This window comes from Terrapene carolina, unplaced genomic scaffold (genome assembly GCF_002925995.2).
Source record: "Terrapene carolina triunguis isolate 2854851 unplaced genomic scaffold, T_m_triunguis-2.0 Scaffold22, whole genome shotgun sequence".
Lineage (NCBI taxonomy): Eukaryota > Metazoa > Chordata > Testudines > Emydidae > Terrapene > Terrapene triunguis.
Window position 1 is genome coordinate 12,824,601 of NW_020664373.1, and position 18,655 is coordinate 12,843,255.

At 39.3% G+C, this 18,655-nt stretch overlaps 1 protein-coding gene across 5 annotated transcripts in view; it reads right to left on the bottom strand.

Annotated features, from left to right (window-relative positions):
- The window catches only part of LOC112108242 (SH3 domain-containing kinase-binding protein 1), a 379,159-nt gene that overhangs the window by 15,823 nt on the left and 344,681 nt on the right, over window positions 1-18,655 (bottom strand). For 4 of the 5 annotated variants that reach the window (XM_026648747.2, XM_026648750.1, XM_029910794.1 and 1 more), the window contains 2 exons: window positions 15,713-15,798; window positions 1,865-1,974 (listed from right to left, as the gene is read on the bottom strand). In XM_026648747.2, coding sequence (XP_026504532.1) covers window positions 1,865-1,974; window positions 15,713-15,798 — 196 coding nt within the window. Of the gene's footprint in view, window positions 1-1,864; window positions 1,975-11,804; window positions 11,897-15,712; window positions 15,799-18,655 lie in introns of those variants that run through there. The other variant, XM_026648752.2, reaches the window with a different exon arrangement.

An 18,655-nucleotide genomic window follows, 5' to 3' on the forward strand; every position in this document is an offset into this window, starting at 1 on the left:
GAAGAGCCCTTTGGCCCACCAAGATTTGGACTTTGCCTTATCTGGCTCATCAGAAAATGTAACTGAATACCATTGCTATTGGTAATTAGGTAATTAAAGCCTTACTACTAGTTATGGCCCAAAATTAAAATGGTTTTGTTCATTTTAACTTTAATTCAGCGTTACCATATCACATTTAAAAAGAAAACTGAAATAACCAAGGTAATTTAACAACTGATTCTTTGACATTGGACAGAGGTGGTGGTAAAACAATGAAGGAAAGAAACTGAATATGCAAGGAGGGACTCCCAAAACTGTAACAGACCTGGGCCCTTACCAAAATTAATCTGGCCCTGATATACACCTGGGACCTTTGGGGCATTGGTTGTTGGATGTGAGTAAAAACAAATACATTATTTAGCGCTAACAGCAGCTAGTGGGTTGCTTGATAACAGAATTGAACACGATGTGTGAATAGTGGATAGGTTGCCTTTTATCATTGAGAGTACTTGCATGGGTACATGATAAGTGAGAGAAGGCCTGTTATTAGGAAATCACAATATTATATTACACTATTATATTATAACTGGAAAAAGTTCATGTGTAGCTACTGAAATTCTTCCTTTCCCCTTCTTGTTCAATCCCTTCAATTCCATCTTTTCCTGTCTTTAATTTTCATTTCTTCATTTTCTTTAATTGTGTTGCTACTGAACTTATCTGGCTGTGCCCTATACCAGTCACATGTTTAGTATCTGGAGATGTCAGGAAGAGTCTTTTGGGTTTTCAGATCTATTAAATAGTGACCCTTGGCACAACCAACAGATCATTTAGATTCCTTCATCTGAGACAAACTGTTTATTGGGTGCAGCTTGTTGAGCAAGAGTTTCCTAAAAGTCATAGTTGATGTGCAAGTGATGTATAAGACATGGAGTCTTCTGTCAATTGCCCCTTTCTATTTCTTTCTTGTAGTGAAAAAAAAGAGATGAAATTTGAGTTTCTCACAGTAACTATGAGTCAAGAATAACAGCTCTTATAGAAGAGGCAGTAAAGTAGGAGAGAAACAACATGCAAACATCTTATAGGTGTGTGGACAATGAAATTTAAAAGTATGACTTAATATGCAGAAAAACTGCAATTGGCATGTTATTACAGCAACATATATAGAGTGTGTGTGTCAGTTATGAGTAGCCCATACCTTAAAAGAGGCTTCTACAAAGACATTCCCCTTAGTCTGTGAAAATCTCCATTTTTTCCAGGGATGCATATGTTTGCAAAGAGGAAGGGTGAGGGACTTCAGTATATTTATCTGATTTACCATTTAAATAAAAATGCTTTTTGTAATCATAACAATCAAGGAAGAAGGCAACACCATTTGGCAAACAAACAGCACATTAAGTTCACTTTGCTGGAAATGTTGATACTTTGTTCCTGTAAAAACATGTGTTTATTGCCAATATAGCACAGAATTCAACTTGTATAATTTGACAGTGGGGGCAGTTTTGAAAACCCCCTAAAAAGACCAAGGAATAGTCTCCTGGGGGAAACTTTTTAAAAGTACTTGACACCTCAAGTGCAATCTGGTCTATTCCAAAAACTCTTATGAGGTATTTTTATGAGCTCCAGTCACGCTTGGTGGGGATGATCTAGTAGTATCCAGAGAGTGGGTGAAACGCTTTCTTAGACAGGGAAGGTTCTTGAACTTACATTCAAAATTATGGCATACTCTTAAAAAGGGGCTCCCTGAGAGGCACCTCCAGCACTTCATTAGTACGTGTGACGCAGCTGCCTAAGCATAAATGAAAGGATTGAATAACACGGATACTTACCAAGAAAAAAAAAATTCAGAACGTAATTTGAAAAAAAAAGGAAGAAAAAATGAACATACAGATGTGAGTGACTGGGATGGAGGTCGTCTGCCAGTAGCTTTTGGTCTGGTTGTAGTTGGATGACTGAGCTTCTCAGCGACTGGTACTACAGAGTCAAAACCTTCCAGATCTTAAAAACAAAGATTACACAGAGTCAATTCTGAGAATCATTCTCCAAGAGAAACAATACAAACTTATATTAAGGCAAAACAAAACTCCTGTCTTTGGTAAATCTCAAAGAAATTAAGTCCCCATTACATCATGTTGCTCCTGTTATTTTTTCAGAATTTAGCTAAAAAAAAATCTAGGGCAGCTGAAATCTAGGCACTTTTAACTTCTGCCATGCATGCTTGTTCTTTTGGCTCAGTTATAATCAGGCACGGAAAGAGTATAGGAGCCTTTTTTGCCTAGCAGTGCAATTAAAGCTGAATGACAAAACTGGCTCACTCATGTGAAACAGAAAATGCAGCTGCAAAATTACCTTGTTACTGCTAGAGAGGCTAATCATTTTTCTATGAATAATTAGAGGCAGAAAATAGTATGCACATTTTCCTATGTTTGTATCACCAATTCTAGATTTGCACTACAGCATTTGATAATGATCACTAATTGACACCTATTATAACAATGAAAAGAAAACACCTCAGTAGACTCCTAAAACTCTACAGGGCCCAGGGTAAGTAGATTCAAAGAATAGGAACCTGGCTTGGCTTTATGTGACATGAAACATATTGATGGAGTATTTACTGAATCCAGACACATGCTAGTACTGAAGAAGGGATATAACATCTGAAGGAATATTACTGCTCTTGAACACGTTTGAATCAGATGGTTTAATATCATTAATCTGTTTTGTTTCATAAACAAATATTGTTTCAGCCACCTCAACTTAAGATATTCTACTGCATTTGTGCATGAGATAGATATATCACCCCTCCAGTCTCCCTGTTTTATCAAATTACTGGAATATGTGATTCAAGAATAAACTTGATAAAAAAATGCATTGGCTGTGAACCAAAAACTACAAATCCTTCATAAAATATATAGACCAAAGAGTTAAATGGGATTGTATTCAGACCTGGTAAAGGAGCAATTAATCTTCTGCAGATCAAGCTATGTTGATATAATACACAAGGGTAATCTCCTTAAAATGACAGGTAATAGAAAATAAAGACCCATTACATGGATAAACTGTTGCACATTAAGTAGGAGAGCCAAACTGATTTCAGGTACTTAGAGGATTTGGTGGCTGGGAGTTAAATGGGATCTAGATTTTAAACTGTGTATCTCTGAGGCAGTAATATCCTGCAGAATCCCTAAGGAAGGTATGTACACTACTTTCAATAACCCTCTTAAGGTCTAAAGGTTATTCACCTCAGAATTTTAGAACATTTTAGGAATAACTCTTTCTACACACAACAAATAACTGCCCGTCCTCTAATGAATATGCCTTTAGCGCGTCTTTTGATGGATCTTCTAACCTACATCTTAGCCTTGCCACTGTGGCATGTTACACATTCTGCCACTCAGGATTGGACAGTCTAAAGTTACAAGTTCATCTTTGCAAAGGTCAGGTGATGCAACGAGCCCCTGTGGAAGAGCATGGATTAAACTTTAAAAGTCCAATCAGCCAACATATATCTGAAACCTATCCTTTGTGTGCTAGTGCTGCTTTTTGTTCGGGTGTAATTTATTTTCTCTGGAAATCTTAGTTCAAATGTGCCATCTGATTTTCAGTAATACCCCACTTCTATCCAGTTTTCCAGCTGAAGTGATAAGGGATGATGAGGTTAAGTGACTTGTCTAAGATCACACAGTTAATGAGTTGCCCAACTTGAATTCGAACCCATGACATTTGTTTTAACCACTATATACACTCTATATATAAACTCTGCCCTAAGTTTTAAAGATGGGGAATAAAGGTAAATTCTGACCCTCTTGACTCCCATCTCTTCCACCACTGAACCAAGAAAACACATTGACAGCTTCGCTGTTCTCTGTCTTGTGACTTTTGTACAAAACACCACTGTTCTCTCCTTTTTTCTTATAAAAGATAATTAAATGCTACAGGTAATTGGACTATGATGGAAAGCAACCAATGAAAAAGGAGGACGTTATTAATTCAAAGTGCTGGTTAGTATATAAAAGGATCACATTTGATGAAGTCAGCTCTCTCCATTTTTTAAGTGTAGTACTGCTGATCCTACTCATGAATTATTATCAGATGTATGTTTCTAGATTTGATCAGAGTAATCAAACATTCACATTTTGTTCATTTTAATGTAAAAACATATGGGTCAAATTCAGCCACTGAATGCATGTGTCACTGAAGTCAGTAAGAGCGGTGAGCATCTGAATGAAAAAGACTATTAAGAAAATTGGATGGGCCTTATAATAGTTTTGTCCATCGTGAAACCTGACTTCTATGAAAAGGTTCTATTAACAAGAAATAGACTGAAGGGTTTTAGCAATAGCCCAGTTTTTCAAGTTTCTGAATCTACAGCTGATCTCTAGAAAAATAGTTCAAACAGCCTATATGAGAAATACAGACTATAACAGAGAAATACAGAAGAGAGCACAGGGTGGAAAGATTTAACTTCTGTTATATGTTGCCAAACTAGTGAGATTGCAAAAACCCAACTGACACTATAAATAAAATCCTATTAAAGTGTAAGTCAGAGCCCAAAGAGAAGGACTCTTACTTGTACAAGTCTAAAATAGCAAACTCATTTATAGAACTCCCTTGCCCTTTTTTTTATCTTATTTAGACTTTTTTGTATCTCTTTCAAATCCTTCCCTTTCCAAGGTGATCAGCACTTCAGAGTCAGACCCTAAAGTACTATTCACACACAGAGAACAAATTATATTAAAAATTAATTAAATTGGTACAAGAAAAACAAAGATTTCAATTGCTCAAACTAAAGCCAGGTCTCAGTGGTAGCAGAGTTGGTGTATGAATGCACAGTGTAGAATGCTGTACAGTTAGGGTCAATTTTTTATTTACCCGGCTTATTTTTCTGATTATTCTTGCCAATGAAATATAATGCTACAATGTTTTTTCCCCAATGTTCTTACCCAGGTTTCCTCTTTACGAGATATATATTGTACACACATTATATAGGGGCGTGCAGAAATGACAGCATTAAATGCTAATGCAGGCATGTGCTTATAAAACAGTATTTATAGATAGCTAAGGAAGATTATATTTGGGGGTTTTACATCCGAGTACAGTACACCTCCCTTGTTCTGGGAAACATTGGATGCCATAACAGTAAAAGGAAGCAGTGACTGTATCCAAAGTCTTGCTAATTGTGCTGCAGGCCATTCAGCAGCCCGTGGTAGCAAACGATCAAATTCTTCTCACAAGCAGCCCTTCCCTTCCCTTCTCTAGTCTGACACCAACCAAGATCAGGGCAGTAGGCAGGGCCGGCTCTGGCTTTTTTGCTGCCCCAAGCAAAAAAGCCTCCCGCCGCTCCCCCCCCCCCCGGCGGGGAGCGCGGCAGGGGAGGGCGGCGAGCCCGGCCAGGGCCCCGCTCTCCCCGACCGGCCGGAGCGCCGGGGGGAGGGTGGCGAGCCTGCTGTGGCTCTGCTCTCCCCGGCGAGCCCGACTGGGGCTGCGCTCTCCCTGGCCGGCCGGCCGGAGCGCCGGGGGAGGGCGGCACATGCTTGGAGGACTGGTGCCTGGAGCCGGCCCTGGCAGTAGGCTTCACTTAAGACTCAGATGAAATCTTCAAATTCCTTAACTGAAAACTAGCTAATAACTATTATACAGATAAATAACTGCACTAACAATGTTTCACTATTGAGGATAGTAATGCATTAGACTCAGCGAGACACAGGAAGACCGACCAGAACAGAATAGTCCCTTAGTGTATGTGATAAGGCAGCCCCGCCTGGAGTGCCCTCCTGCAGCAGGCTGTGGCATAACACATGCACCTGCCTCAGTTTCCCACCCTCAGAGTCCCCAGAAATAGTCTAAACAGTCTTTTTGAGTACAGTTGGCCCTTGTGGGGTTAACTGATTACAAAAGAATGCCCCAGGAACATAAACCATAATAAAATAAGTCAAAACACCAAGTCCCACATCCATAGTCCAGACACAATATTAAGTAGAGCCCTGGTGTCCCACACCACACCCCAGCTCTCTAGTGTGGCTCTGGTCTCCCTCACCACGGGTCACTCACAACCGTCAACCCTCCATTGCCCTCCACCTGCAGCTTTCTGACTCAGAGAGCCAATAGGCCTCACACGGCCTTCTTCTGCTCTCAGCCTTCAGGTCTTTCCCACCTTCTCTCTGGCCATGGCTTTCTGCCTCATGAAGGTGAGCAAGCTAGCACCTCCACTGCCTCCCTAGCCCTTTCAGTGTCCTGGCTCAGGCTCTGGCAGAGTGGCCAACTAGCCACCGCACCGACTCCTGACTTCAGCCCTTTTCAGCCAGCTGGCACTAGCTCTTGAAGCAGGCCAGCCCCACCACTGGCTTTCTGATAATCCCTCCCTCTCACCAGGGAGGGCCTCCAGGGAGCCCTCTGCTCTCTGCAGCTTTCCCAAGACAATGCCTCCAGTCTCCTAACTTCCAGGTCTCTCTCAAACAGGGTCTCAACTCCCCCTCCCCCACATTCTCCCTGACCTTTTATAGCCCCAGGTGCTGCCCCACTCTCTTAATTGGCCAAACTGGGAGCACCTGCTCTGACACCAGGCCTGTTTCATTTACAGGGCCAGCCATCCTGTGGCAGTGTACTAATGCAGCACAATCTTCTTTAAAGTGTTCTGTTTGCTGTCCTAGCATAGTTGGTTAGAATGAAAAACTCAGCTGTGCAAGAAATATTCTCAGGTAAATTGGCATGGAAATCAAGAGTAGTTTTCCCATTACAATATCTTTTAAGGAGTGTGTGTGTAAAAATGTTATTGTTTTCAAAACAGAGCTAGGTGAAAAAACTTAGGATACAAGTTTTCAGCCTGCAAGGGATTTTTTTTTCCTCAAAAAGGAAAAAAAAAATGAAGTCATTAAGCAATTTAAAAATTACTGAGTTGACAAGAAATAGGTGAGGGGTTTAAGCTTGTTTCATAAGTTTTTGTTTGTTTTTTTCTTTTTTTCTTCTTCTTCCTTTGGATTCAGCTCGTTGGTGCTTTGGAAGAAACAAGCAAAGTGATTTCACCTTGAAAATTAATAATGAAAAGTGATCAATAGATAGTAGAATCCATATTTTTATAGTATCATGGATACTGAAATTTTGAAAGAAAATAAACATGAAAAGTCCATATATGGCGGATGAGATAGAGATTGATGAAATATGTTGTATGTTAATTAATGCAAATACAGTAAATACAGTTGTTAATTTAAAAAAATGAAGAACCTAAGTATTGTTGAGGACTCTGAGAAAACTAAGATTATTATCTATGTATTTCTATACAACAGGCCAGATTCTCCCACCCTTTACTCATCCTGAGTAGTACCTTACTCTGGGAAGGAGTCCCGCATTGGTTTCTTAGCATGAGTCGGAGTAGCAGATCCCTGTCCACATTGAAATGCAAACTGACTCCATTTGAACTCCAGTTCAGATCTGATTCATTCAATTTTATCAGGAAAGCTTCCTGTTTCTAAATCTACTACATTTAGAATAACATGGATTATATGTGAGACTTCTGCCAACTCAGTCTCTTGCTTTTGGTACAAAGGATTTGGATACCAAAGGCTCCAATAGACAGTAATTAGATTACTTTCTTTTCTAAAGTAAATATCTGCCTTTTCAGATTTTATCTTGAATCCTGGATAGTTGAAAACTGAATGCTGAAAGTTGCCGTATGGTACCCTGCAAAGCTCTGGGTCAGTGCTCTCATCAAGTTTTTACTTTTAAAGATTCAGAAGATGCCGCGCAAGTATTTAGAGGTCAAGAAAACTGAGCTAAGCTAGAAGAAATGGGTATGTTGCTTTTAGACAACTTGACACACATAGAGAGTGGTTTACATTTCTGTTTTACCATTTTCCTTGCCCTGTAGGGCTAGGGAGTTAATTAATTATTTCATGGATTATTATTATCTCCCTGCTTACAATATTTACAATTCAAAGCTATGGTTATGGGTAATCCTCAGTTAGCTAACGTAAGTATTTCAGCTTAATGTACCACTGAAATTCTATTAATTCTGGCTGCTTTCTATAACTGTGTTAGAATGAATATGTACAGCATTGTGTTGGGGGATGCCAACCTAAGGTGGATTTCTCTTCGCTATAACTCTCATTTTGCCCTCAGCATCTGGTATTCAGTGAAGTACTACTTTTTCCAAGTTTTACAGATGAGATTGCCAAGGAACAAAGGGGTCTAGTTATTTGCCTGAAGTCACAAAATGAGCTAATGATTTACCTGGGATTTAAACCCAGGACTACCTGTTTCATAACTCTTTCTTCAAGGGTTCTCTAACTTTTTACATAGTGTGGACCATATCTTATGAGGGAAATCATTTCACTGCCACTTCCCCTCCCTTCCACACTGACCATCTCCCCTCCCATTTATGAATGTATATCAGCACTGTGGCAACTAGATATTCATTACGAGGAAAAGAGCTTATAAGTGTATTTTTAACTGTCTTAATGCAATTTAGCATGTGGAAAAAAAGGAGCAGAGCTGGCAGCATGTGCCAGTCAGCTCTCCATCACTCGCTAGCAGGTGTTCCTCAGACCATAGTTTGAGAACTACTGATTTACTATATTTCAAGATCATATCTCCCCACAGCTCTGAAAAAAGAGCTTTCTTCTGTTACCTTATAGAATATCTCTTAATAAATCTCATGCCAGTGCTACATTTTTCAGCAGCAATCAATGAGTACTTAGGTGTCTTTTGTTAGTAATATTAGAGATAGCTAAGATCCTACAGAGCAAAGTGTATAAAAAGACAGGATAAACATTGAAACAGATTGTGTTCTCTTAGATGCATGCATGAACTGTGCGCAGTGTTGCCAACTCTCAGCTCCTGGAGTCAAGTGGATTTTAGCCTTCATTCTTAAAGTAAAAGTAAGTTTCTAGCCCTTGTTGCTGTGGAGAAAGCTTCAAAATGTGACTCCCAGTGAAGGCTCAAAAAGCAGAAGGCATATTTAAAAAAAAAAACACCAAATGTATCATTTGTACATAATCTCATGATTTTAAAGCCAATCTAATGATTTTTGGTGAACCTGACTCATGATTTTTGAACATTTGGGGTTGGCAATACTGTGTACATGCAGTCCATTATTTGATGGGGGGTACAGAGACTACTATTTTGTGTGGATTATTGTGTGATTCTGCTGTATATATTTTAACAGTATTTACTGGCAGATTACAGTTTAAATTACATAGTTCAAATCCATAAAACTTTTAAAATTAGAGCTTTATCCTTTAAATTACCAAATTTGCTAGCAGTTTTCTTTTGTCAATCTACTAGCCCTCAAAAATTATCATTGTTATAAAATAGATCATATTTCTGAGGGCTAGTAGACTGACGTTTATTGGTCCAGGATCTAAGAACTATGGGTGGAATTTTTAAGAAAAAATGCCTTACCTTGTACTGGTACTTTGCCATATATACAAGGTTTGAATTTAAACCACTATAGTTATACCAGTATAACTTCCCCTAGTGGCCCTCTTATTCCAATTGTGGTGGTTTGGGAGACCTGTCTATGTACACTGTCTGAATTCTGTTTGATGCTATGGCCCCTCTGTATGTTTATACCCGTATGGCTGACTTTGCTGTATTCTTGCATCATATTTCTTGTGGTAAGGAGAGGGGGACTGGTGCCAGGGTGTCTGCTTCTGAATGGGACAATCATTGAGGACCATCAACAACTGAATAAGTCTACCCTAACAGAACAATGGGGTTGTTCCAACCTAGGTGAAAAACCAGTTCTTTCCAACTTGTGTGCAAAATGGAAGGAAAATAAGAGTAAAGAACCAAGGTATTAGAGCTGGCTTTTAAAACCACAGAGAGTGGGAGGGTCAGAAATGCAAAGGGAGCTTGGGCAGGAGTGGAAGGAGTCTCTATGATTTCAGAAGAGACGCTTGAGCAGGACGAGAGAGGTCCAGGAGAGGGGACGTGAAACTCTGAAAAAACACTGACCAAATCTCAAAGAATGCTCAAGAGCAGTGGTCCCCAATGCGGTGGCGCCCGCCAGGGCATTTATGTGTGACCACCTAGTGCCCAGCAGGGGAGAGAAGCCGCAGCCCCGCGCCTGCCGGGGACAGAGAACTCCGGGGCTGCAGGCTGCGGGCGCTGGTGCTCTCTGTCCCCAGCAGGCGCGGGGCCTGCCTAGTGCCCAGCAGGGGAGAGAAGCCAGGGCCCCGTGCCTGCTGGGGACAAAGTGCTGCGGGCACCGGTGTTCTCTGTCCTTGTGGATTCTCTCAGGCTTCTCTCTGCACTGCCCAGAACTGCCACCAAAAACAAACAAACAAACAAAACGCTCCGCCTCTGCAGAATGGACCGAATGTTTGATATTTATTTTGTAAAAACTACTTTATTTTTCTTACAGGTAGATAAAAAAGAGCAAATTCACATGGTAAGGTGAAAGAGTAATTGCCGAATAATTTAATTAATACCTATTACATGTAAAATTACCTTTTTTATCTTATGGATTCATATATTATGTAATATTAAATATGATTTTTGTATTATTTAATGTACAAATACAAAATAAGCCTTGAAAAACTGTTGGTGCCCGCCACACTCTTCTGAAAACATGAACGTGCTACTGGCCACAAAAAGGTTGGGGACCACTGCTCAAGAGTGTTGAGGAAATTGAGGCAAAGAATTGCCCACAGGGTATCTTAGTTTGCATTGATCTGTATATATCTTTTGTGCTGTATAAAGTAAAGAGTGAATGATTTAGAAATCCAAAGTCAGGGCAAAGCTACACTTAGCACGCTGCATCGGCGCACTGATGCAGCTGCACTGCTGTAGTGCTGTAATGAAGAGGTTCTACCCCAACAGAAGAGAGCTCTCCCACTGGTGTAGTTAATCCACCTCCCCAAGAGGCGGTAGCTATGTCAATGGAAGAAGCTCTCCCGCCAACGTAGTGCTGTCTATGCGGGGTGTTAGGTCGGTATGACTATGTTGGTCAGCAGTGTGGATATTTCACACCCCTGAGCAACTTAGTTATACAGGTATAGGTCTGTAGTGTAGACCTGGCCTAAAACAATCAAGGGTTAAATTATAAACTAGAGTGCCCATGAGGATTGAGCTCTGGGAAAGGGGTGTGCTTTAGCTCCTGGGAAGTGTTGGGAGACCAGGGTGGCTGGACCATAGTGTCCCACTTCCAAGAAGGGTATCAGACAGAGAGTCCAAGCTCCAGGAGGTCTGTAACACTGGTATAAGAGTGCCTTTTTCTGCTTTAGCTTATGTTGCTTTGGAATTGGTTTAAGCTCAGCTGAAACAGGCCACTTTTATTTTGGAATAAGAGTATCCACAGATGGAATTATATATATTATACTGGTATAACTGGAAATATTTCCCATGCAGGCAAACCCTTAGTGACGTAGGTACATGAGTCTATTGAAAGTCAATGGGTGTTTTTGACAACCCCACTTTATATATTTTACTTCACACTAGATAACAGTTCAAAGATGTTACTAAATGGTCCTTCTGTTGTGTAATATGTAATGATGCCACAATGAAATGTATGTATTATACTTTATGATGGCACCATTTGAATATAAAGACCTGATAAACAGAATCCAGGTGTTGATTGATAGTGTACGCATAAAACATATACATCAGATAACCCAATAAAATTCCATAGAGAGGGTTTATAAGAAATTGTAATAATTGTTTCTGTTGCAATATTATAGTGCAATATTTTCCATCACAGTCCACTATCTACCCATTCGCAATTAGAAAATATCTATCACCAAAATGCACAACAGTAGTTCCACAGAATGCATGCTATTCATTCTTAGCTAAGGTAAATATCAGGATAGTAAAGAGATGGAAAAAAGCCTTACCCTCATCAAGTGAAGAAGAGTTACCCATGGTAAAGAGACGTAAATGGGAAAAGCTTGATGAAATATGAGTGGAAAGGAAAAGAAAGGCATCACTAAAAATGGGACGGAGGGAAGGGAGGGAAAAAAAAAACAAGAAGTGAGGAGGAAAGGGGGGTGGTTTGTTTTTCATGTTCCTTACTGTAACTATAACTAAAATATTATATTTTGTAAGCGAGGTGGTAATAGCTGTAAAACCAGTCCTCCACTTTACTGAACTGAATTAAAAAGACAACCATACAATCAAACATATTCCATTAATTAGTATCTCACAGTTCATTATGACTGCAGATAAGCAATTTATTTTGCATACCTTGGGGGCTTGTTTTCACTAGCAAATTACATCAAGTTGGAATATGACCCTGAGGAGTCGTGTTAAGAAGATCCTGACCACAACTTTTCAGTCTGTGTAGAGAGGGACACGACATTAATGGATAAACCCAAATTAGAGCCTAGGGTTTATCCATGACCATCTAACTCCATGTAGAACATGTGTCCCTGGCTATACAGACTGCAAAGTTGCGGTCAGCATCAACTTAGCTAACTTCTCAAGGTTACCTTCCAACTCAATACAATTTGCTAGTGAAGACGAGCCTCTTTGGCATCTATTTAAAATTAACTTTCTGACATACAACATTAACTGAATGTACAATATCAATCTAGTGAAGCTCAAGCAATGGCAACTCGGTTATAATTTGTGTGCTAATACTCAACACCTCTCTGACAGAGTATAGCAGAACCTTACTGAGAGTGGGAGTGTACAGGTGCAGATTAGAAAGGCTTCAAAATTCCCAGTGCCAGGGGGCCAGGACAGTGCTGAAGCACCACCCTGTGCACTAGCACTTAGTAGCATCATGAAACCAAGCTAAGCCACCTATGATTGGCTATGATTGGCTACTGCTGGTGCTCCTCCTCCTGCTCCTGCAGGGGGTTCTCAGTGCCCCAGAACAGCTCTGTTTAGGCTAGCGTAGAAATGGAAAGTAACCCAGTGACTAAGATTACAGTGAAATGGGTATGCAAGAGCTGTTAGAAAGGCCCCTTAGGTTCCCTCCTCTTCAAAGACTACTCCTACAACAGCTACTGCCTCTGCTTGCATGCTTTCTACAGTACTGAGCCCTACCGTGGGTCTGTGCTGAGAAGAAGATAGTACTTAGATCCACCTCCTTCCCACTTTATTGGAAGCAAAAGAGGAAAAGAAGGCAACTGGGGGCTGTCCTCTCCCCTCAGAGCTCATCAGCATATAGGGTAAATCCTGCCTTAGTGACTACTTCTGAAGACAGACCACCTGTCACGTGTGACTACTTGCAGAGGCTGCGGAACACTCCCGCTCTCTGGTGTGTAAACCTTTGAAGAGAGACCACCTTTTACAAGTGACCACTTTTGCTAACGTCCATGAGTGATCGCTCTTGGCAGGTTTTACTGTATTATAAAGTTAAGGCAGTTTTGGCAATGTTCACTACCCTACACGTATCCCAATTTAATTCACTCTGACCTCGTGCTGCCTGATCAGTCAGTGCTTTTAAATCCATCTCTCAATTCTCTAACAATTTATTAACAACAAAAGCTCACCAACTTACTGTCCCTTCCTCTCACGAATGATTAATAAATCTATAAAATAACAGTGATCCACATTAAACCCTGGGCAGGTAATCCCTCTCCATTGTAAGGAGCAGTCATTCACTGCAACTCATTTTAGCCTACAAAGTTTTAATCCATCACAGAACTTTGCCCTCTACAAGGTGGCTTTTTATTTCCTTGATCAATAGCTTTTTGAAAATCCAAGTAAATTATGATCACTGGGTCACCTTTCATTCCCAAGTTAATACTTTTTTCTATGAACTCTAATGGGCTAGAAAAACATATCTTGTAGGTGTCACACTCGTTTGACCCTATCAGGTTGTACTTATCTAAGTATACTTTACTTTATCCAATAAATTTATCTAAGTGTTCGCACTACTCTATCCTTAGACTCAGTTAGTTCTTTCCATTAAAGTTACTAGCAGCTCAGTGGCTAAAACCTTATGCAATCTTTTGCAAATGTGATTTGTTTATTTTTGTGTGCAGTGTCATTGGGTGATCTTTGAATTTGCTTCTGTTCTCCCTACCAGTCTCACCTCAAAAAATAAAAAGTCTGTAATGGTTCTGGAAGAGAACAGGAATTGTTCTTAAATAACATTTACTAGTTATCCCATGATACCATTTTTTTAAATCTGTGCTTTTTTCACATCGCACTCCTTGTTAACAGTGCTCGGATACTTATATCACACCATTATATGCTATTTGGTGGCACAGCATTTTTCCCTTCTAGAGGCCTACAGGCTTTGAACTAAATGTATAAACATTAATAATAAAAGCTAGTAATAATAAATGCTGAAATTGATTGCATTTCCACATTATACTGTTGGCTTTAACATAGTATTAATCAGAAAACATCATAATGTATACTTGTAAAACAGTTCATGCAATTTAATTGCGATGTGGTTTGCTACATCAGGGATTGACAACCTTTGGCACGCGGCCAGTCAGGGCAATCCACTGGCGGCCGGGCCGGTTTGTTTACCTGCAGCATCCGCACATCCCTCGGCCCGCGCCGCTTCCCGCAGCCCCCATTGGCCTGGAACGGCGAACTGCGGCCAGTGCAATCGGCCGAACCTGCGGACGCTGTAGGTAAACAAACTGTCCCGGCCCGCCAGAGGATTTCCCTGACGGGCTGCGTGCCAAAGGTTGCTGATCCCTGTGCTACGTTCACCTTCATTAAAAATAAAAATATATATACTGTTTATTCCTTTAGAACAAGCTTGCTATCATAGAACACACTGACAGCAACAAATTCAAAAAGCTGATACATGAATACTGAGAGCAATAATCAAGGTCATCTTCATAAAACTAAGAAAAATTATTTGTGTTCGCTTTTTATATTTTAAATTATATATAAAAGTTTTCCTTTCAAGTCTGGAGAAAAGGCAGACTGGTTGCTGAAAGTATAATATTCTACCAAAATGTGTTAATATTAATGTGTTCTATGAAAAAAACAAAACATCAAATTAACTTTATATGCTACCACTGAGTTCTAGTAATGTACATTCAGGGTACAAAGATTCTGCCTCTTACAAAAACATGCCTGCTGCCGCACAGTTGTTACTAAATTGAGTGACTGGAGCAGATGTCATTGGAATACTTCCACATACAAATGACTGTCCCTGGGTTTGCTTTCAGAAATAAACAAGAGTCAGAACACCTCACTTTCAATGCCTCAGTTACAACAACATCCCACGCCACAAACATCTCTTATGGATTTCAAATTTAGCAATGGAAAAAAAATAAGAAAAACAATCCAATCTTTAACTTTACTCCTCTTCAAGGTGACTCAGTGATTCAAATGTACGTGTTTTAGGGCTATTGATTATCATCTTAACTGCAGTCGAGTTCATGTTCATTTTAAAATTGGAACAGACACTTTCTTTAATACTTTTTTAGCCAAATTGATTTTTTTAAAGCAGTATCTATTTCCCTTGTATTTGAAATGTAAAGATTATTGGTAACTACACCACAAATGTAAACCTTTAACACATTACAAACATATAATATGCATTAATCTTCACCTTACCAAAACATAGTACAAGTATTCATTTGGCCTTGCCAATTATTTCAGGCTTTTAACAATAAAATCAATTTCCCATGCCAAAAAATCTAAGTTTCATATTTCTGTGTTCTCTTAAAAAAAAGTTTATGCAAGGAATGTGTGATTAACCTTGCATTTAAAATTCACTATGAACCCATTAACTGCTTCTTGGAGCAGAGTAAGTACCACTAAAATGCAGATATCTACACCATAACTTTGTTAGAGGAACAACAGAAACATGGCAACTTACCAACGTCACTGCTTCTTTCTGAGGAGTCCTTCTCCAAGGTTCCGGATACCGTACTGCCCACTAACTCTACTTTTGTACTATCATTCCTACAGTGAGAAAAAGAAGAGGAGACATTTATTAGAGTTTGTCTGTGGGCTACAATAAATTGCCAGCTTGCAATTAATAAAAAGAGGGGGGACGTGTTCCTCCTGTGTAGCACTGAGTTATAGCAACCTGTCACAGAGAGCCATCTCTAGTAAGCAGACATACTGCATGGATTAACCTTATCTCATTTCTCTTTAACACCTGTCAAAAAGCTATTTTAGACACAGTAGTGTCCTAAATTATTCCTCAAATGTTCACAGCATCTCAACATGAAGGAAATCTAAGGGCAAAGGGCTACCCTTCAACAGCTTATTCTTAGTTGCTTACAATTAATAATTGGTGCCTAGATATTATGGATAGGTGAACCAGAAATCTGCAGATAAATGGATGAAGAGAAAAAATGTCAAGCTGGGATAATGGGATCCAGCAGTGCTCTGTTCTGTTCACAGAAGCAGCTTCCTCACCAGGGTAAGTGCTTCCCACTAGAAAAAGAAGATTTTTGTACATATTACTCATCATTAGGCTATGAAATCCCTTTCTATGGTTTCAAGGATGTCTCCCAACCCAGGAACTGTAGAGCGAAAATTTCTTCACCATAGAAAAATTATAGAGGAATGGTGATATTTTATATAGGGGGGACTGAAATTTTGAAGAGCAACTGGGATTCAGCCATGAGTAACCCATGCAAAAGCTCACATACCACATACTAGTTAAGTTTATCGAAGCAATATGATCACTCAGACAGAATAAAATGGGATCAGCGGTAGGAGCACAAGTGGCTAAACTGCACAGGTCCCACACACAACATTCTTGTGAAAATTTACTATGAGATTTCAAGAGAGCTTTAGCTCACTTAATGGAATAAAAATCTGTATTATAGTCATGAAATATTTATCCCATTTCATGGCCAGCCTCACAATATTGTATAATTCCCACAATAATTGTCACCATTCATACATGAATAGTATTATCTATATAGAGTTATTGTGCACGTCTTTGCACACTGGGCAAAATGTGCCAAATATATAACTGTCCCTGCAACTAATGACCTAGATATTTAGTGTTTCTTAAAATAGCAGTATTAGCTATTAATAAATTAGAAATAAAGCATGATCTTCTAAAGACTTAGCATTTTGCTCCTTACTTTTCACTAGCAGATACAAGCACATACCACCTGGCTGTTTCTGGTGGTGTAATCTGGCAAAGGATGGTTTGGATTTAGTTAATGATGCCAGATTTATAAGCATGAACATGGCATTAGCTATTAGAACTGTTGAGACTAAAAATGCTGTAATGGATAAGAAGTCTGGAAAGTTTTGTTAAAAACTGGAAGAAATTACAAAAAAATGGATATACACAGATAACACTATTGTAGGTTAAAGAGAATACTTAAGAATGTAAAAAGACAAAAAAACCTAGTTGATGATCTAGAAAACAAGATCATATTATGAAATATTAAGTTGTCAGGACGTCCCTGTAGGTGAGGAAGCAGAAGAAATTAAGACATTCCTGTCACACTGGATTAGTAAAATGCTGATGATAAATGAGGATGTTCAGAATGATCTACTTGATCAATAAAATTCTCTCTCTTTTTTTAATCACTGGAAGAAATGTATAACAAAGTAACCGTGTCCTGGTGGTAATCCAAAAAACTATCTTCATTGTACCTACCCTGGACCTCTTTGCCCAGATGTATTAATGGCGAAGAAAGAATGCTAATTGGAAGTGTTCTGAGAAAGGGATGTATGCTGTTTGGGTTGGGGTTGTAAACTATTACGATTTTAGGGCTGAAGGATACTGAGGCTGACCTTGATGTTGGAACCTTAAAGGATACTTAACACAGCTGTCTTAAGGAATGCTAAATGTCCTTCAAGACTCCATATCTTAAAAGTGTTCCCAATGAACAGAATTTGTCCATCACACACACATACAAGTTTGTTATAGGGTTGTTCACGGGGTGCTAGAACAAATTTTATAGTGAAGGTGCTGAAAGTGTAAACCATGTATCTGGCTATTACTGATTCAAGTCCAGGGGGTGCTGCCACATCTCCAGCACCCAAAGTTGCTCATACCTTAAATGCTCAATTGCTGGTACCGACCTTTTGCCATTTGTATAGCCTTCTGCTATTCCTTCAAAAAGCAACACCAATCCTTTATTGGTGTTGCTTAATCTCCAATAGATGAAAGTGAAAAATATTGCTTCAGATGAACATATCTCAGAAAAACAGGGTAAAACCCTGGTTTCAAAAGAGTCATTTGAACAGATAGTATGTGCCTTATCTACACTAGAAAATTGAACTGCTGGTAATTGGTGTAATTACCAATAGTGCAGCATGCCCAAATAAGCCATTATGTCTGGGGACAGGTCAGTTGCAGCTTTGCCCCACATCCAAACTTGTTGCAGGGCCTTCTTGGTACCTAACCCACAGTCCTTGAAGCCTTACCCAGGCTCCAAAAGAAAATTATTTATTTAACTGAAGAAACTGATTTTTATTACAAAATATAAAAACAGCCCACTGAAACCCACGAGATGTAAGACTCTTGACACACACTAGAATAATGATGCCATTGCTAACCAACAGCCACAGAAATCTAAGGGAAATTTTGTTAAAATCCACAGGATTTTTCCCTTAGAATCTGCAAAATTGCTGTAGGAGTTAAATTTTTTTTTAATTGTCTAATTGGCCTGAGTCTTACAGATCTCAGTATAAGATACCAGAAGGTACTTTCAAAATATTTATTAGCTTATTAAACTGAAATGATTATAAAAAGAAATAACCAACCAAATCCTGCAAGCTACATTTAACAAACACCATTTTTACCCTAATTTTCCAAGTTTCTGAATTATCCAAATAATTA